The sequence below is a fragment of the Rhamphochromis sp. 'chilingali' genome, assembly GCF_963969265.1.
Source record: "Rhamphochromis sp. 'chilingali' genome assembly, chromosome: 4".
In the NCBI taxonomy this organism is placed as follows: Eukaryota; Metazoa; Chordata; class Actinopteri; order Cichliformes; family Cichlidae; genus Rhamphochromis; species Rhamphochromis sp. 'chilingali'.
Genome location: NC_137948.1, coordinates 1767212 through 1788671, shown reverse-complemented (window position 1 = coordinate 1788671; position 21460 = coordinate 1767212). Strand labels below are relative to the sequence as shown.

At 43.0% G+C, this 21460-nt stretch overlaps 1 protein-coding gene and 1 long non-coding RNA gene across 2 annotated transcripts; both read right to left on the bottom strand.

Moving 5' to 3' along the window:
- Positions 1–5112: 5112 nt before the first annotated feature.
- LOC308395965 (CD48 antigen-like) lies at positions 5113–12541 on the bottom strand (the record flags this gene model as incomplete). Its single annotated transcript, XM_080881027.1, has 6 exons — positions 5113–5205; positions 5446–5495; positions 6066–6188; positions 6264–6557; positions 8436–8741; positions 12508–12541. 6 exons carry the CDS (start codon positions 12539–12541, stop codon positions 5113–5115), a joined length of 900 nt encoding a protein of 299 aa, XP_080737153.1.
- A 6145-nt stretch (positions 12542–18686) lies between these two features.
- Positions 18687–19636, bottom strand: LOC308396181. Its single transcript, XR_013971523.1, has 3 exons — positions 19160–19636; positions 19031–19064; positions 18687–18919 (listed from the first exon to the last, which is right to left on the bottom strand). It is a non-coding gene; the product is annotated as an uncharacterized lncRNA (long non-coding RNA).
- Between the last annotated feature and the right edge of the window lie 1824 nt (positions 19637–21460).

Below are 21460 nucleotides of genomic sequence, written 5' to 3'. Positions count from 1 at the left end.
TAGTCTCTCTCTTCACTTGCATACCCACCACGGAGGCCGTGGAGACTGTCAGAAAACGACTACAAGAAGACAGCTCCTTGGAGGACAGGACCAACTTCAACCCCGATCAGATCTGCACACTGTTAGACCTCTGCCTCACCACTACATACTTCAAATACAACGAAGGCTTTTACAGACAAAAACATGGCTGTGCCATGGGCTCCTCCGTGTCACCTATTGTAGCCAACCTTTACATGGAGGAAGTGGAAAGGAAGGCTCTTGGCTCTTTCAAAGGAAGAGTACCCAGCCACTGGTACAGATATGTGGACGACACCTGGGTCAAAATCAAGACACAAGAAGTGGAATCCTTCACTGCGCACATTAACGCTGTGGATAAAAACATCAAGTTCACCAGGGAAGACACAAAGGACAACTGTTTGCCTTTCCTGGACTGCGCCGTGCACATTGAAGAGAACGGCAACCTCAACATCGAAGTTTACCGGAAGCCCACACACACGGACCAGTACCTCCTGTTCAACTCCCATCACCCTCTGGAACACAAACTTGGAGTAATCAGGACCCTACACCACCGGGCACAACATGTTCCCTCTAAGCCTGAAGGGAAAAAGCAGGAACACACACATGTAAAGGAAGCACTCAAAACGTGCGGCTATCCTAAATGGGCGTTCTTAAAGTCAGCAAAGAGGCACAGAAAAGAAGACCAGACACCAGCGAGGGAGGATAAGAAGGACAGACGCAACAACATTGTCATCCCCTATGTAGCCGGTGTATCAGAGAAACTCAGGAGAGTTTTCTCCAAGCATGACATCCCAGTGTATTTCAGACCCAGCAACACGCTCAGACAGAAACTGGTTCACCCGAAAGACAAAACGCCAAAACACAAACTTAACAATGTGGTGTATGCTGTACAGTGCAGCGAGGAATGCTCAGACCTCTACATTGGAGAGACCAAACAGCCACTTCACAAGCGCATGGCACAACATAGAAGAGCCACCTCCACAGGACAAGACTCAGCAGTCCATCTGCATCTAAAGGTCAAAGGTCACTCTTTTGAGGATGCCAACGTTCACATTTTGGACAGAGAGGACAGATGGTTTGTGTGACGGCCAGTGGGCTGGCCTTGTGTTTTGCTTTTGCTTTTACCTGTTTCTTGCAGGTAGGTGGAGCTGACCCAATTATTGATGCAGCACACCTGAGAGGGCCAGTCCCAGTGTATATAAAGACACCTTGACTGAACCAGGGTGGCTGGCTTTTGGCTCCTTCTGACGTGTTATGTTTATTTGGAAGTTTCAGTTATGGCTGTTATGTCCTTTAAATTGTCTTTAAGTTGCTTTACCTTATTTTCATTAAATATATCTTACAGTCTTTAAAAGCCTGTGTGTGGTCTCCCATTTGTTTGTCACTTCCTATGAGCCGGGTTGTGACATATACATGTGTATAAAGAGGAGTGAAAGAAGCATCTATGTCCACTGTGAGCGACCATCTTTGAACAGAGGCGGGGGTTTACGACACCAACTCTCTGCCATCTATAATCAGTTTTGAGATCCTTCCCAGACGCCTTAACGCCCACTCACATCCTGGACCATCTGACCTCAGGAATTCGCATGATAAGGTGGGGCCAGGTTTCACAATGAACACACCTGAAACTCTGGCTGATTGGGACCCACACCCAGTTTCCCACCTTGGCTCAGGCGATTAGAGGATCATCAGGGGGTCCTTTTGTCCCTCTGTGGGGGGTCTCTCCCACTAGGTTTATATCTGGGACTCTCCACCATTTGACCTTAGAACTGAAGAAGCTTCTCGGATGAGAGGTGAAACGTCTTCAAGTAACTTAAAGAAGTCCAGACGCTTTTCTTTGCAAGCTCCTTAGACTACGATGACCTGGATGACTGAGAACCTTCAGACATAAAAGGACAATGCAGTTTAAAAATGAAAAGTTTTATATCACAAATTATGAATTATCTGTTTGCCCAGCTGGTAACATCTGGTGGACAAAGGTTGTTTCTCCGTCTCTTCTTTATTTTATTTTTTCACTTTTTAGTTCATTTGCTGTTATAATGCTGATACAGATACTGTCTGCAGCTTTATCAGCAAACCGTTAATACCAGCAAACATATCAGCCTCATATTTCAGGCTCTACTATTATTTTTATAAAGTTTCTTATATCTGAAACCAGGAAAGAAACCTTGATCATGAAAACACAGGAGAATCTGATGGATTCATGATGTTGCTGTTTAACAGTCTGAGAATGAGTCAAGAATAAAAAGTGTGTGAGTGAGTTGCTGTGGGTGTGATCGGATCACGAGTGACACACTAATGAGGAATGCACAGAAACAACAACTCTGAATTATTTATGAACAGCTGAGCACAGACGGGGAGAGGCCGAGTTTATTCTGTAAGGCTGCAGATATCAGGCTGTAAATGTCCTTATTTCTACTGGATATTCTAACATGCTGCTCTGCAGACTTTACCTGTCCTGTCAGATCATGTTTCACCTGGAAAACTGAGAACAGGAAGTGTGGAGTTTGTTTTCAGCTACTTTATTAAATCCAAACTCCTCTCAGCCGCCGTCAGTGTTACAGGTCATGAGCTGATGGCAGGAGGCACAGTCGATGGGATATGATCACCGACGAGGACAGGATGTGATGCACAGGCTCTCCCGGTTCATGGGGAATGTTTTGAACAATTTTCTTTGTTCTAATGTTTTTCACCCTTTCAGCACACATGCAGACGTGATGTCTGGCTTCAGATGTGAGAGTCAGTTAATGACTATGTGAAGGTCGGGCTGTAACTGTTCATGTGTTACTATTTATGACTCTAATAGCTGATCTGTCTCAGTGACGTATGTTTGTTTTTTGGAATCACGTATAAAAAAGTGTAAAACTGAGTGTGAGTGAAAACAAGAAGGTCAGAGAACATTTCCTCCAGATTAATGTCACAGTTTACAAACCAAAGATATGAGAGGCAGCGACGTTTGTGCAGGTTAAACACTGTGAAATGTGTGTTTACAGGGAGCACACGTGACAGCGCTACAAATATACAGCAAGGCAATCAGAGAAGATGGAGACAAGTAACCACCAAAATAACAGTTATAATAGAACTGAAAGAAAACAGGAAGGTGAGAATGTAAACAGTAAACAAAGTAATAATCAGCCTTTGAATATTCAATAAGAAACAGGAGAGAAACACTTTGTGCGACAGCTTCATAGAGAGAGAACATGGAAACACAGCGAGGCGGCCAGAATAAGCACCAGACCTCCACCTCCCCGGCTCTTTCTTTGTCTCTTGCAGGGTTATTAACTTTCAAGAATGTACAACACCATAAACAATTCCCTCTGCAACCCACCCACAGACCCACAGACCCTCATTATGGTGTGGAGGGGGCTTCACAGACCTGCACACTCACATTCCAACTGTTATAAATCACATCTGTTTGTCACGCAGCTGAAAAGAAACTGACATCACAAACACTTGTAATGCTTTTATTTAACCGAACCTCCGCGCAGAGGGAGATCCTGCAATTGTAACCAGCAGATCTGAGGGGCAACCCCTCCCTCAGTCCTACACAGATACACATTCAGCCTCACCCTTCGGGGGAGGGCCCGCCTGAGCTTTAAAACATGCAGACATACAGACCGTGGGGGTTCCCTTATATGGCAACAACAGCAACTGTTGTGTGTGGTGTGCGTAGCGGTTTTTGATAAGGGCAACATGGGCGGTTGCCCAGGGCGACATCGTGCTGGGGGCGGAGTCATGGCATCTGCAAAAACATTTAAACCCACCAAACAGGCTAGGACCGCCCCTGTGTGGGCACCCTATCATCTAAACAAACGTGAGCACGTTTTATTCTAGTCACTGTTTTCTTGTACTGGGATTCAAACCCACAGCCTTTTGAATCATGTTCCTGTGCATCTCTTATTAAAATGTGCTGACATAAAATCTGTTAAACAGTCTTTTCTTTGCTTTTATTCATTTTCTGATGTAAAAAAATGTCACCAAAATGAGACGCTTCTGCCCCCTGGTGGTGCTGTGTGGTCATTGCATTGATGTGCTCTCTCTTTACATTTACTTCATAATAAACTGATTTAGTGAATTTAATGTAAAAATGTATTTAAAAAGATAAAACATCACAGAGCTTCATTGACTGAGATCACTAAGATGAGTGGGCATGTTCATTAACATTGACAGCAGCTGTGCTCCAAACGTCACTAAGCAGCTCTGCAGTGTGTGAACCGTTAGCTCTTTGCTATGGTCAGTTTATCCACGTGGAGCTGAGGATGTGTGTGGATGTTTCCTGTTTGTGGTTTGGAAGTCAAAGAGTAGGAAGAGAAACACTCACAAAGCTTCTGTTATTTATTTCATGTATTTGCAGCAACAGTCGGGAAGATGAGAATAAATGACATTAAATCTAATTTGTGAACAGCTTGTCAGTGACCACAAGGGGGCGCCCTGTGAGCTGACGGAGGCAGTGATGAGCTCTGTGAGCTGCTGGAGTTTGAACTGTGGACAAAAGTGTGAAGTTAAAGGTGTGAATTAAAAGCAGAGAAATAAATCAGAGCTCAGTGAAGCTTTCAGTCCTCAGAGCAGCAGTAAGGCTCGTCCTGGAGATCTACATGCACTCACATCACAAATAAACCTTTGAAGGAATATTGATCAGAATCAAATGTGATTCAGTCTCTGCTGCTTTCTTCCAAGCCCAGCTGCTCCTCCTCACACACAGACCTTCCAAAGTTTCCTTGCCTCACTTCCTCTCCCCTTGTCCTAGACCCTCCTTCTGAGGATGCAAAGAGAGGAGGCGAGGAAGAGACGCGAGGAGAGAGGAGTCAAGGCAGCAGGTAGGTGACAGAGAGGGAAGTCTTTGCTTTGTTGCATCATTTGAATGATTTGACAGGTAAACATGACGTACAGCTGCGTCCTCTGTCCATTGTCTGGATACAGTCTTTTATGATCAGTGTCAGAGGAGCAGGTCAGAGGTCATGATGACGTAGATGGAAACTCTTCTGTGGCACATTCACACTGTAAAAATGCACTTTATTCATAATCAATCCAAATCATCAGCACCAAAGGAAAACTTCTTTCCAGAGTCCAGCTTTCCTCGGACGTTCCAGCCAGTCACACCTCTCGTGTGACGAGCACCAGTTTATAAGTCACTGCTGTCAGACTGGAGCCATCACTGGTTCCCGATACAGCCGCTAAAATCCCACCCTGGAGAAGGAGAAACACAGGAATAAGCAACGCAGTGAAACATGGAGACGGCTGCTTCTGCTGGTGGAGAGCAGCCAGAGGGAGAATGTGATCTGTGTGGAAGTTCATGTTCCAGCAGAAGAACTCTGACTCCAACACACTCCTGACTTTAGTGTTTCATGTGTTTGTTGTGTGTCTGCATGTAGTCAGCTTCCACTGAGCTGCATGGACTCTGAGCTGACGGTGTGAGCAGGTACCCACCTGTCTGCTGTCAGCTGTGCCAGTGTAAAGGAGCACTTCATCCACAGGAGCTGTGAAAACACAAAGTTCATGGAAGCTTCAGGTTAGACATGTGACACCTACTCTGTCCACGTCTGCATGATACTCTGCAGCGTCAGGAGTAACTAGTTACTGCTGTAATCAGTTACAGTTGGTGAATGTTGGAGCTGAGTAAATGTAGAAAACAGCTGTGTGTGTCTCTTGTTGCAGCTTGTTTAAAGACAGCCGGCTCATCACAGCTGGATCAGCTGGAACATGTGACAGGAAATGACCTCCAAGCAGCAGACAGGTGACTCTCACCTGCAGCACTTTCACACTTTCAGCTTCAAAGGATTTTTGACTCAGTTGTTGCGTCTGTCAGAACCAGGTGGACCTGAGTCGGTCCAGTGAAAATACTCGGATTACTTCTTACATTTGTAGTAACTAATAATCTGTCATGTGTCTGCTCACAGCTGTTTCTGTGCTGGAGGACCGCTTTGGTTTGGTGGTTTGGTCATGGGGGGGTTGTTGCTGCACTTCCTCCATAAACATGTTTTACACTTTGATCTTCACGTCTCAGAACAAGATTACAAATATGAAAAGAAATATTCAAGAACACAAACCTCTGCCTGCAGCTTGTAGGAGTTTAAACTTGTCTTGGACAGGATGCTTCCTCTTCATGATGATGATGATGATGATGATGAGGGTAGCACTCAGGACACAGAAGATTATAATGAGGATGTTATCTGTCAAACAGGAAATCAGACGTCAGCAAACACAGTGAACAACATGTTTAAAATCACAGTTAGAAATAATCTCACAGTTTCTTGGTTTATTCGAGCTGTTGTTGTCGTTGTCGTCTGTGTCTCCACAGGTGGTTCTCACACGGACAGGAAGAGTTTTCTCCTCTGCAGGGTTTGCAGCCACACATCTGTAAGAGGAGCTGAAGTCCTGTTTGTGCACAGTGAGAGGCAGAGAGAGCGCAGAGCTGCTCTGGTTCAGCATCTGCTCGTCTTTGAACCACAGCAGTGTGGTCTCTCTGTCCACCCGACACAGTAAGGAGCAGCTCTCAGAGCTCACACTCACTTTCTTCACTGCAGGAGTCGGTACAGAGTCTGGGGATTAAAGTTGATGGAGAACAAAAATAAACATCAGAAAAAAATTTTAACTTTCAGCTTTTTGTTAGTGAACATCATCAGGACAGCAGAGCTCTGGTTATTGCTGCTTTAATGCAGTCAGTGAACATTAATTTGAAACTGCTCATCTCAAACACAGCAGAGACAGCAGACTGCCAAACCTCCATTATATCCATTTGAATCTCATTATAAAGGTTTATGAGGGATTTCTCAGGTTTCCTGTCAAACTAGCATCACTATCAGCAGAAGGTGCTGAAGAGGACACAGAAGAAACCAACGCTCTGATTCAAATCCTCATGAAAGGAAGAAAAAAGCCCATTAACAACAACAAAAAGCTCTAAACAGGTTAAACTCCTGAGGCTCCTGCTGTGCACCACAGCTCATCCATGATGCTTTGTCCACATTCGTCTAGTTTCACTTTGATTCTGATGTGAAAAGATGATAAAAATCCAAATTTCATGTGAAGAAGACACAGGACAGGGAATTTATTGAACTGGAGGAGCCATCAGAGCATCACCAAAGAAGTAGTAATTATTTATAATGTTATTATAAATCAGGATTTAAAATCCAGGCTATAAATGTTTAATTCAACCTTCACGTCTCTGCACAGATATGAAGTCGTGCATTTTTCTCAGGAAGTGACTGAACTGCAAACAAACATGCAGCTACAGCTCAGCATGTTTGTTTGAGCTCATCTCAAAGTGATGGAGCTGTAAAGGTGACTTTGATGTTTCTGACAAATCACTTTCATGAAGAAGTCTCAGCTGTACGATGAAGCTGAACGACACCATCACTGATATGAAACTTCAGGAGCTGCTGAGGACAAACAGCCTGAGTCAGACTTAAGGAGGTTGATAGTTTTCACAGGTTTATGAAACAGGATGTTGGGAGTTTGTGAGGATCTAAAGATGCCAGCGTGGTTTCCTTCAGCTCAGGCAGGTCATTGAGCAGCAGCATCTTCAGCTTCAGTGCTGAGCTCCATCAGTCTGATCCATTTATTTGGACATGTTTAAGGTTTCCTGTTCCACAGACTCACAGCAGGAAACACAAAGACATGATTCTGTGTGTGGGTTCCCGTAACTACATGACTGTCGTTGGTTTCCTACGACACAGACAGCAGCTTTGTAGTCAGACACAAACATTACAGCACAATGTGTTGCTTCATGATGGAAACCACAGCTCGTGTTTTGTAATGTGTTCCTCTCACAGCAGCAGCCACAGGAAGTCGCCATCAATAACAAACCCGTCAAAATAAAAGTGTCTGTTCTGCTTGTTAGGCAGTGTAACACTGTAGGCCACACAAGACTGACAGGTGGCAGCTGGGCTGTTCACATATACATGTTTCACAGTAAGAAGTAACTGTTAATGCTTCATAAAGAAGTTCAATACCTTAGAAACTCACAGGGTGCTGTGCTGAGCTGTGATTGGGCGATAGTTAGGCACTAGTGGGAACATGGCCAATGAGGCTTTGTGTTACTTCTCTGTGGATTCACGTGACCATGAAATGGGAAACATGTTCAAGTAAACAGGAAGTTTTGTGTTTTGGTTTAAAAAAGCTGTTAAATAAAAACGTGTTAATTTCAGTTGTTCTGCAGGATTTTCTAAGAACAGTGTTTAAAGTTTCTGCTTTGTCCTGTTCTTTCATTCACTTTGTACACATCAGTAATGTTGGTGAAAACACTGAAGTCAAAGCTGATTATTCCTTTCACACCAGACATTTGTGGGATTATAAGAACAAAAAGCTGTTTTTATTCTGAAGTGATGATATGACCAAACTAATGAGGAACATACAGACTGAGGTCACATATGGAGCTGGGATGTTGCACAAAAATATACCAGAGTAAATGTGAGACTTACCGTACACTGTGAGCTCATATGATGATTTCCTGTTTCCTTTTCCTGTTTTAGAGTCAATGACATAACTCCCTGAGTCGTCCCTCTGCAACTCTGTGAGTGTAAAGAGTCCAGAGTTTCTGTCCCACTGAAGTCTGTTCTTGTAAATGTCCTCTGATATGTCAAATTCCCCCTTAATCACATGAGCAATAATCGTTCTTCCATATAACAGAAATCCTCTCTCCGGCACAGAGTCAGGTAGAGTGATGTTTCCTCCCACAGTGCCCGTCAGGTTCTTCTTCACTTCCTCAGAAGCAGAAAATCTCATCACTGTAAAATATGAAGAGATCCAACAGTCAGTGAGAACTTTAATGAAAGTGATCAGAGATCTTACAAAGAGCCACAGAAAGTAAGTGAAGATTAACTCCAGGCAACATGAAGCACGAGGAGGGTGAAGCTGATACATGTGAGCTGCATCAGTGACAGGAGGAACTCAGCCTCACACATTTTACACCAATCACAACAACTTCTTACTTTTTGATCTGGTTGTGACAAACTAAACATTTACAGCTGCAAAAAGGTCGTTGGTGTCGAATAATGTTCAAATGTCATGAAGCCATATTTTATTCACAATAGAAGATAGAAAACATTTCACATGTTTAAACTGAGAGAGCTCATTTTTAATCTGATGGCAGCAACACGTCTGTAAACGCTGGACGGGGTCATGCTTCCTCTGCAGACGTGCAGACTGATCAACTTGTTTGTTTCTGAGAAACTCGGCCTCTCGAAGACTCTTTGTACCCGATCATGTCACTGACCTGAGATCTGCTGCCATCAAACACAAAGTGATCTCATGAAACAGTGAAATATCTCAGTTTAATACAACAGAGATTCAACATGATTTTATTCAACAAACCTCAGAGTTTCTTCAACATTTAGTCCAAGTTTCAAATTAAAGCACGAAGAAAGAAAAAACTGTTTGAAAGGATCGACGGCCAAACATGTGCAGTAAGTTTGATATCTGAGGTTTACAATAGTGAAACAAAACAATGGACAAATCTTAAGCAGAAAGAAAAAATAGACTTGAAGAAAACAGAAGTTATCTAACGTCAAATGAAACTAACATCTGTGAACAACCAGCTCGAGGACGTTCACAGTAAAAAACGATGATGACTGTGAGCTGTGGTCACGTCTGTGGAGCCGACGGTTTGGAGAAGAGAGAGTGTGGACCCAACAGCAGACGATGGAGGCAGGTGGTGAACAACAAGCGAGACTTTAACTGCTGAACTAAACTACAAACAACAGCAAAGGAAGGATTTGGGGTTGATCGATTGATTGATTGATTGATTGATTGATTGATTGATTGATTGATTGATTGATTGATTGATTGATTGATTGATTGATTGAATCTTTATTTTGAACATATTGAAAAAGTATAACAACATAGAATTAAAAGATACAAACAAACAAAGCAAAACAAAAGGAAAATGAGCAACCACAACTACAAATAACTTTCATGTTCAAAAAGGAGCAGGAAGAAGCATAAGCTTATTTAATCCCACCCCCTTTTCCACTATCTAGTAATCAACAGAATACAGAAATCCTCCTTACAATTACATTATATGCCATGTGTTTTTTTTATTATTCATTTTTTTATATATATATACATATATGTTATACATATGTAAATACACATACGCACATATACACATTTTCACTAACCCCAGTTACACCTCAAAGGATACACAACCTACAGATATATACACCCAAAATACACGTGCACCCACACACAGATGAAAATATTGGACAAGGACACCCTGTCAAATCTCTACCTCCTCCCTGTACCCTGCAAAAACCATATCCTTAGACTGCTGTTTAAACTGCGCCATGCTTGGACTTTGCTTCATATCTTTACTTAGTCTGTTCCACAGCTTCACTCCACACACAGAGATGCAAAAACCTTTTAATGTTGTACGGATACGAGGATGTTTTAAATTTAATTCCCCCCTCAAATTGTATCCCCGTTCTCTTTTAGAAAACAGTTTTAGAATATTGTCAGGAAGCAGGTTATTTATTGCTTTATACATAATTTATGCAGTGAGAAAATGAACCAGATCTGTGAATTTTAGAATTTTTGATTTTAAGAATAGTGGATTTGTATGATCTCTGTAACCAGTTTCATGGATTATCCTTATGGCCCTTTTTTGTAATATAAAGATTGATGATAGCAGACGTTTGTAAGTATTGCCCCAAACCTCTGCACAGTAATTCAAATACGGTGCAATCAGGGAACAATAGAGAATGTGTTTGACTTTACTCAAGATTGAAACACTTCTTCCAATTTTGTTATCTATATGATTTATATGTGACTTCCAGTAATATTTTTTCCTATAATCAGACCAAGAAACTTATATTCAAGTACTCTTTCAATTTCCACACCATCTATATGAATCTGCACTTGCATTTCTAAGGGAATTCCTAAATAAGACTATTTTAGTTTTACTTAGATTTAGCGATAGTTTGTTCCTGTTAAACTATTTTTCAATTTTGCACATTTCTGAAGTAATTGTATCCAGCAGCTCCTTTAGATTCCCACTAGAACAAAAAATATTTGTGTCATCTGCAAATAATAAAGGGGTTACTGTCCTGCCCAAGGATATTTGGCATACAGACTAGGGGAGCCAGGAATCGAACCACCAACCTTCCAATCAGTAGAGGACCTGCTCTACCGCCTGAGCTACAGCCACCCTGTAAAGTCTCAAACACGTACCCTAAAGCAGACGACTCGTAAGCTGGAGAGGAAATGGCGTGTCACAAATCTAGAGGATCATCATTTAGCCTGGAGAAATAGTTTGCTGCTTTATAAGAAAGCCCTCCGCAAAGCCAGAACATCTTACTACTCATCACTGATTGAAGAAAATAAGAACAACCCCAGGTTTCTCTTCAGCTCTGTAGCCAGGCTGACAAACAGTCAGAGCTCTTTTGAGCCAACAATCCCTTTAACGTTAACTAGTAATGACTTCATGAACTTCTTCACAAATAACATTTTTATCATTAGAGAAAAAATGACCAATAATCATCCCACAGATGTAATATTATCTACAGCTACTCTTAGTACCATTGATGTTGAGTTAGACTCTTTTTCTCACGGTCTGTTGGAGGCAGAGCGAGTAGAGAAAGAGTGGAGCACCCAAATCTAGACGCTGATGAGGAGACAGAATAAACTTAACACAAGTCTTTATTTGTGGCTGAAGCTTGAACTTACAAAAATAAAGCAACAGTCTGAGATCAACTAAGAAAACGATGAACACTGATTATGAAACATGAAGGGTCACTATGAAGTCTAAAACTGGACAAACATAGAAACCATGGAAACAATGAGGAATAATGGCTGCCTTTAAGCTCAACTGAAGTTAAACAAGAATAACACATGAACTATAATCACAAATCTAAGATTAGACGAACACAAAAATAAACTCAGAGTCAGAGTCCCAGCCTGTGACACCAACGGTCTTTCTGAGGTAACTTCAATAATTTCTTCCTCCAAACCATCAACGTGTCTTTTAGACCCCATTCCTACAAAACTGCTCAAAGAAGTCCTGCCATTAATTAATGCTTCGATCTTAAATATGATCAACCTATCTCTAATAATCGGCTATGTACCACAGGCCTTCAAGCTGGCTGTAGTTACACCTTTACTCAAAAAGCATCTCTAGACCCAGCAGTCTGAGCTAATTACAGGCCGATCTCCAACCTTCCTTCATATCATGATAATGTGATGTCTGTGAGATCATTATGATCACACTGTTCTTCAAACTTTGTCATGAAGCTGATTTCTTGTTATGAAGCCTGGAAGGATCCAAAGACAAACTTCATCCTCCACATCTGGCAGACCAAACATCTGCTGACAGATGCAGTGAAGCTGCTTCTGTTGGTCTGTCAGCTGTTTGTTCAACAAACACGTTTCTGACTGAACAGTTTGTTCACAGGTAAAAGCTGCATCGCTCTAAGAATGAGCCAAACACCTGTTTTTGTCACTGATACACAGAAGAATGGTTTTAGGACCCTGAACAACAACGAAGAAGCTCGAACTTACCTAAAAACATGAGAATAAAGCTCATCTGAGGCATCGTGACTTCCTGTTACTGTGGAGGGTTTTTACATGAAGAAGCCAAAATAGCCTCTCTCTCTCTCTGTTTATCTCTCTCGCTCGCACTGCATGCTGGGAGTTTGGTGGGTGTGAGTTTTTCATTAAATGCTTTTTCAGTTTTCTCACTGTGTTTGTTGTGTGATCGTTTCAGAGCTGTCTGTGATTGTTACTTTGTTGTGTTTTTGGGGGACGCCGTCTTTGAAGCATGGAGTCAGGGTGGAGCTGCAGCCGAGCACCACCCTCGAGCAGGTGCCGTTGGCTGTAGGAGAGCAGGTGGATGAATAGAGCAGTTGTTATTCTCTGAAAGAGCAGGGGTTTGTCAGCCAGCTTAGAGAGCGGATGTCTCGTTGGTATCTAGATATAGTAGATATGTAGCTGCTTCATCTTATGCACACACTTACTGTTTTAGTGCCACCACCTGGTCGTCTGGAAGAGGTGCAGCAGCTTCTGGTGAAGTTTGTCTGGTCTGGTCAGCATTGGCCTGTATCTTCCTGTGTCAGAGGGGGAACAAGGACTAATGGACGTTTTGTCTTTAGCCTACAGACTGCACAGAGGCTGCTGTACGACTGTGGTTACTGCTGGCTGACTTCTGCTCGTTGCTTCTCAGGAGAGCGGGCCAGCCTTGATTGGATGGTACCATATCACCCTATTAGAGCGCTCCGCTCTCGCTCTGCAGGCCTACTTGTTGTTCCTAGAGTATTTAAAAGTAGAATGGGAGGCAGAGCCTTCAGTTTTCAGGCCCCTCTTCTGTGGAACCAGCTTCCAGTTTGGATTCAGGAGACAGACACCATCTCTACTTTCAAGATTAGGCTTCAAACTTTCCTTTTTGCTAAAGCATATAGTTAGTGCTGGACCAGGTGACCTTCGACCTTCCTTTGGTTATGTTGCCTTCTTTTCACTCCCCGTGTGTTGCATGTCATTAACTTTGCCTCGTCTCTGCTCTCCTTCTCTTCCCCCCATCAGGTGTCAGCAGGTGGCCCCGCCCCTCCCCGAGCCTGCTTCTGTTGGAGGTCTCTGTCCACAACACAGCTACGAACAACACAAGCACAGTGCAAAACCTCCCACACCATCTATTTTTACTCGTGTACAAGTACATGTAAGTACTGCAGGGAGAGTCTGATGCAGTCACAGTTACGTTGAACTCGTCCGGTCCTGATGCTGCCGTCACAGATCATCACATTTCTCTCCCACAAACATGCAGCACTGCTGTGGATACTGCAATGAATACTGCAATGAATACTGCATTAATACTGCAATGAATACTGCAATGAATACTGCATTAATACTGCAATGAATACTGCATTAATACTGCAATGAATACTGCAATGAATACTGCATTAATACTGCAATTAATACTGCATTAATACTGCAATTAATACTGCAATGAATACTGCATTAATACTGCAATGAATACTGCAATGAATACTGCATTAATACTGCATTAATACTGCAATGAATACTGCATTAATACTGCAATGAATACTGCATTAATACTGCAATCAATACTGCAATCAATACTGCATTAATATTGCATTAATACTGCAATGAATACTGCATTAATACTGCATTAATACTGCATTAATACTGCAATGAATACTACTGTAACTACTAGTAGATTGTCCGTCTTGCTGCTGCAGCATGATGACCTGTTTCCTGCTGAGGAAACCACGAGTGCTTCCTGTTCTGTGACAGCTCCACAGTGGGGTTCAGAGGAACGCTGCACACTGTCCACAGTCTCAGGTCAGTGGGGTCGACCACAGTCTGACATGTGACAGCAGAGACGTCGTGAGCTCTCAGCTCTCATTTCTACAGAAACGACCACAGAAGCTTCTCACAGCTCTGTGTGTCTGAGCTGTGAGAGGCTTCAAACACCACCTGAGACTTTTACTGATCACTGTCACACTAACAGGGTAACATGCTGGCAGCACTCAGAGACACATTCATGGAGGAATAACTGCAAACTCCTTCAGAACGAAAGCTGCTGTACTTGGAGGTGTTTGTGATATAAATGTCTGCAGATGCTGCTCAGCTCCTGTTCCTGTGTCAGCTCACAGAACATCGTTAGCATCATATTTACACTCGTGTCGAGCACGCAAGGGCCTGAAGAATGAGCCCACAGCTCCACTAACAGACAGAGAGCAGGAGGAAAACTGTAAATGTGCAAACAGAAACGGGACCAAACCGTAAAGAACAAAAATATGAGGAACTCTGTGAGGGGCGGAGTCAGTGGGCAGGTGGCGCTGTGCTAGCTCTGAGACCTGCACGTTATCTGGATTCACGTCGGAGATAAACGCTCACACGAAGCTGGTTATGAACTCGTTAAACTAACTCTGGGTTTGACCTGCGAGGTCACACGACAGGAGAGCAGCAAAACAAACGTTTGAGTTTAATTTCAGGTCCTGACTGCAGGCCAGGACGACCCTCACAGTGAAACCATCACTGAGATTTATTCTCATGGTTTAAACTTCATCACTTTGTTTTCACACCTTTGTCCACAGTTCAAACATGTGAAGCTGAAGCCTGAGCACAGAGAGCTCATCACCGGGCTCACAGGCGCCCCCTGTGTTCACTGCAAAGTCCTGCAGAGGACGTCAACAAAAACTCATCATTACATTAATATTTAAACACTTTTAAATTCTTCAGCATTTTTAAACTAAAGCTGAGACTGTGTCATCTTTCTGAACTCAAATAAAGAAAACTTTATACGACCATATAATTATTCCTTGAGTATTATACTTTACTCTGATTACTCTCTGACTCGTGACGTTGGTACAGACCCAGCCTGCAGAAGCCTCAAGAAGATTGAGCTCAGTTCAGTTTGATGTGCACAGCACGAGTTCACCACAGCAGCCACAGAACTGTTTCATATATGAAGTTATAGATGCTCCAACACTCACTTTCACTTTGCTAAGAATCAACAACTGAAGCCAAACTGTGACCTCAGGGAGGTTCAAATGACACGTTCAGTCCTCCTTTAGTGACCTCTGACCTCCACTCTGAGAAAAATGACCTGTCGCATCTAAAAGTTATTTTTAATTATTATTATTTTTATCTTTAGCACATGAACATTTGATTTTACACTGAAACACAGAAAGACTGCAGTTTGCTGCCTCTGTGCTCCTCTGTGAGGCCTCAGGTACAACAGACTCTGATGCTTTGATTAATTATGCTGAACAAACCTCTAAATATAAAAAACTAAAATAAATCTCATCATTTAATGTTAATGAACTCTTTAATATTCATAAGAAACAGTCAAACCCTCAGTCGATGATGTGTTTGAGGAAATGTTAAATGGTTGAAAGCAGGTTTGATGTAAATGATCATGTTTCACAGCTGCTGACATGGTTGCATAATCATAACCAGCTTCATCATGTTCTGCAGCTTCCAGACGTGTTGAAATGTGTCTGCTGGAGGCTGTGAGTCAGGCCTGTGCTTCACTTACAGACCACATTTAATCCAGCTGTGACACACCTGCTCATTTCTTCACATCACCTCCAAACAGACCTCACAGAGTCATCACACAACTGCTAAGTCGGGAAGAGCATCATAAGTTTTAAATAGTAAAAATGTAATAATAAAGTAAATTAAGACCAAATTTGTGAACACTTTCTGCACCAGCTGGCCTTCTCTCACTGAACACAAGGGGGCGCACTGTGAGTTCATAGAGCAGGGTTGGAGGGCCGGTGTCCTGCAGGTTTAGATGTGTCCTTGATCCAACACAGCTTATTCAAATGTCCTCCTCAACATGTCGTGAAGTTCTCCAGAGGCCTGGTGATGAGCTAATCATGTGACTCAGGTGTGTTGACCCAGGGTGAGATCTGCAGGACACCGGCCCTCGAGGCCTGGAGGTCCCACTGCGTCACAGAGGCAGTGATGAGGAGTTTGAACTGTGGACAAAAGTGTGAAATTAAAGGTGTGAGTTAAAACCACAGAAATAACCCATATGGAAAAGAAATAGTAAAAACATGATGATTTACTCATCAAAGTGGCCACTTTCTCATTACTTTCATATGTTGTTTTATTAAGAATCCAAAACATACAAGTTTCATTATATAATTTTCAAGGGATCTTATATCTGTTTTCACTCTTATATGCTTTTCATACAAGTTTCACACAAGACAGATGCAAACTTTATAAGATTTATACATATCTTTTCCATATGGGTCAGTTTGGTGATGATGATGATGATGATGATCTTTCAACTCATGTACTGATTCAGTCTTACTCACTTCTTTTTTATATATCCCAGCCTCTAGAATCTCCCTTCACCCGTCTGACTCACCTGTCTGCATTTCATCCTGCTCTAACAGCTGCTGTCAGTTTATAAGATAAACGTCTATCAGTCCCACGAGTGGGAAAGCTGCTTGGTCTCGGCACAAAGTGAACAGTACAAAGTTAAGAGCAGCAAAAATGAAGAAAAACAATAAAATACTTTGTTCAAATTGCACAGGTGATCTGAACAGGACCGGACAACCCTTCAGCCTGCTGGACCCACCCACATCTTGGCTCTGATCCTCCTCAGTTCCCTCCTAACCTGGATGGTTGAGAGAGACGGGCCGTGTGCTGGATGTGTTGTCATGTCAGGTGCTGCAGGCAGGATGAAGGACCCAAATGTAGGACTCAGAAACAGGAAGTTAAACTTAAAGTGCAGCTTTTATTGTTGGAGAAACTCTGCATGAATACAAGGAAACAAAACAAGAAACTCTAAACCAGGGGTGTCCAACTCCAGGGGAAGCTAAACAATGAGCAGAGAACTGGAAAACGATCATAACGCAGCAGTGATGACAGCACAACGCTGACAGAGAGAAACACAGGACTTAAACACACAGACAGCATAACGAGAGGATGGGGAACAGGTGGTAATTAGAGCTAACGACACAAGGGGAAGCAAAACCAGCCGCACCACACACAGGACACAGACTGTCAAAGTAAAACAGGAAACACACGACAGAGGCACCGATTGATACTGAACAAAGGGAACAGAGACAGGAGTAACAAACTGCGACATGAGACACGACCGGCTGTGGACAAGAAAATAAACATGAAGACAGAACTAAACCTCAGAGCTAAAAATCACAGACTGAAGAACCGAAGAACCAGAACACAAAACAGATCAGATCAATAATAATAATGATGCAAAATCCAAACACTGGGTCACCGACGACTGTATGCTGTGGTTGGGGAGCAGTGACCATGTGGAGGAGGTGTGATGTGGGGGTGGGTGTGTCTGCGGTCGATGCTGGAGACTCATCCTGGATGAATCACACCTGTTAAAGAAGCGAGTCCCATCCCCCACAGGCAGGGAGTTTTGATCTTTGTGGCCTGAGATGGTTCCACGCCCTCTCCAGGTGCTTTTCCATCTCCATGTAAAAGAGGAGGAGCTACAGCTTCCAGTCCAATGAGCTTCCAAATGTCCGGCCCTTTGTCTGTGACACTCTGAGACTGTATATAAAAGATGGCATGCAGTCTTTGTGTCTTGTTGTTGGCTTCATGTTTCAGCTCTGGGCAGCAGCTGTGTTCAGTAATCAGACTTCAACCTTTCAGCCAAAGCAGGCGGGACACATTTGGTTTATGCAAACTTTATGCAAATGAGAGAGCAGCAGCCTGCTGTGAAACCCCCACAGCTCTGTGAGATCAGGGGCCTGTTCTTCGTACCGCGCTAAGTGAGTTAGCTGGATGAGATTGTTGACGATTTCGCGTGATCTTGGATCGTTCGGTTCCCCGAAGCCCATCCGGGACTTGCTGTCATAGCAACAGAGCCGTAAGCGTAAACCTGCTGGGGAGCAGGTTTACTTTATGTAAACAGGATTAGATCGCGGCCACGCAGGTATGCCCGCGTCATTCATACGAAAGCAACAGCGATATTCCACCACTGTTTCACCATAAATAAATAACATCAATGTAACTAAAGATAATGCAGCACTTGATCCATTTATTGATGTCACACAGATACATACAGGTCATTCCCTAAAAAAGGGAAATGTACTATTAACATTCTATTACATGTATGTGATTATTACAGATGTAATTCATATTTCAGAGTAATTGCAAATTACTTCGTGTAATCAAGATGAGAGACCACGGCTATAAAAGCGAAGGTGGATTTGGGAAGCCTGTCGCAGCCATGTCCTGTCCGTTTACGCGACCAACCCATTGCGGAAGGTGCAAGATTGATAAGGAGAGTCCTCAGAATTCAGCGTATATTGCGGGACAGACAGGATCCTTTAGCTCAGCGCGACAGTGTGCTCATAGAGAGATATCGATTTTCCCGTGAGGATATTATTTACTTAACCAACTTGTTGACGAGGGGGTGCAGGACCACCACCTGTCTTTTTTTGCTCTGCCCTTTTCTTGGTTGCTGTTATAAACAAACAAACAGAGTATTCCAGGGTCTCTTTCCAAGAGACTAAAAGCAATATAAGTGATAAATATTACCATTCTGTAGAATATTCTTATATTTCACTTTTACTTGTTCCCATGTTCTAGTGGGTCCTGTTGTGGCTCTAATGTGAAAGGGGATATAATATAACATATTATAATATAATATAATGTAATATAATATTGGATAATATGGTGTGATATGATAAATCTACCCTACCGCCTACTGGTGTTGGCCAGAGGGGCCGATGGCGCAATATGGCAGCCTCGCTTCTGTCAGTCTGCCCCAGGGCAGCTGTGGCTACAACCGTAGCTGCCTCCACCAGTGTGTGAATGTGAGAGTGAATGAATAGTGGCATTGTAAAGCGCTTTGGGTGCCTTGAAAAGCGCTATATCAATCCACTCCATTATTATTGTTATTATTAAATTACTTACGAGTTTAATTTGTCAGCAACTTCCTGCCAGCCCTCTCTCCTTGCTTTTGCAGCCTTTGCAGTGTTCCCTTGCGTTTTAATTAAACTCTGAAACTCCTGAAATCCCTCACTCAAGAGTTCTTGCTCTGCTGCCGAAAAATACCGAGCGCGCTCCTTCGACATTTTCGCCGACCAATCAGAGGGTTGCCGATCAATGTTTCTACTATCGATGCGTAGCCCCTGTTGGGCCACCCAGTGATCTCACATTACTTCATCCAGCTATACTAATCGTCAACAACAGGTGTGTTCGGGGAACCGGAATAGCGAGCTCAGAGTTAGCGCGATGATTTGGTCTTGGATGTTTCATTTGATCTTGGATGTAGTAAGCGACGTACGAAGCACAGGGCCCAGGCTGCTCTGACAACAAGCTTAATGTTGTCACGACAACACAGACTCATCCACATGCATCAGGTGGAGTCGTCACTCTCTGTGGGAGTCTTTGTTCTTTTTATGGTTTGACTTCATCACCACGAACAACAGCAGCTGGTGCCGCTCAGTCTGATGCAGTCAGAGCTAAAGTCATGTTATTATCTTGACTTCAGGTCGTTTATCTTCTTTGTGAAACATGAAAACAGACAAAGTGTGCAAACAAGAGCCCCGAGATAACGAGGACAGGAACCGAGTGCAGGGTTGGATGTGAACACGCTAACAGTGGATCCTTCTTCCTCTTTGACACAGTTCACATGAAGGTGTCAGGATGAAAGCACCTGTCTGCCTTTGTCTGTGTAGGGGGCGTGGCTTCACCTTGTTAACCATCTGTCGCGCGTGTGTTTTATGCTTCCCCCTCTGCAGTATTTCACTAACGACGTGTGTAAATACGCTTTATCGTGTTCTCAGGTCACCTTCAGCTGAGGAGTTTATTCAGCTCTGACCAGTTTTAACTTCAGGCCCTGTTTCACAAACCCAGCTCCGCCCTCACCAGTTACCTCTGTTCTCCATCACTACATCCACACCATCTTCTACCTGCAGCTGCCCTTTGACAGCTTCAGTGTTTAAACTCAAAAATCCTCCAAACATTTATCTGAAACCTTCACACGTGGAGGTGGAAACGATGAATGAATGAACAGGTTTCGTGTTTTGGTCTTTTCGTCTGCTCGCTGTGACCCTGCAGACACATCGGGCTTAAATACAAAAAGTATTGTTCTCAGTGAACTCTGATGAGATCAGGTGACGTGAGACAGCTGCAATGAGACGACGGCATTTGGGAACTTTTTGTAAGCATTGGTGTAACCTGAGGATGAATGAGAGCATTTTTTCAGCAGACACTAAACGTCTACTGAGATACAAAAATATACCAAACTTCCTCCAAACCTGTAAGTTACACTGACTCCTATACGATTATAACTTAAATGTTTGAATGTGTTTCTCAGCCAGTGAATGTAATCTGATTCTCACAAAGAGAGAGAGAGCTGGAAGCTTTTCATCCTGAAACATGCACAAAAGTATGAAATGTATGAAACTGTCCCTGCTGCTGTTTGTCAGGAGACTGGGAGGAACCAGAGTCTCAGTTTCTTCCTTTTCTTGTTTAAAACATCAGGACACGCTGATCTTTCTTCCATGTCCTGTTTTTTCCACAGCGAGCTTCTGCAAAACAAATCTCCCCAAAAACTCTCCTATAAACACCAAGTTTAAATATTTGTCTCTGTTTGTTTCACTGCTTCTGTGCAGATTAACAGAAAAATGAGACGATGAATTCAGAGGGAAGAGAAGCAGAGTTCCTCTGTGTGTCAGTGAAATGTGAAGAAATGTGAAGAAAGGTTGGTGGTTCGATATGCCAAATATCCTTGGGCAAGATACTAGCCCCAAATCACTCTCGGATGCACAGTGTGTGTGTTTGTGTCTTAGAAAGCACAAATGTGCTTGGGTGAATGCACAAGTGTATAAAGCGCTTTGAGTGCTACAAGAACCAGTCCGTTTAAAATGATATCATGTTGTTTGTTTTGCGTTCCTTTGTTTTTTGTGCGTCACATGTTCGATGTTTTGGTCCAAACAATAAAAGCTGATGAAGAGTGTGCTCACTGATCTTCACAGGAGGATGTAAGGACCCA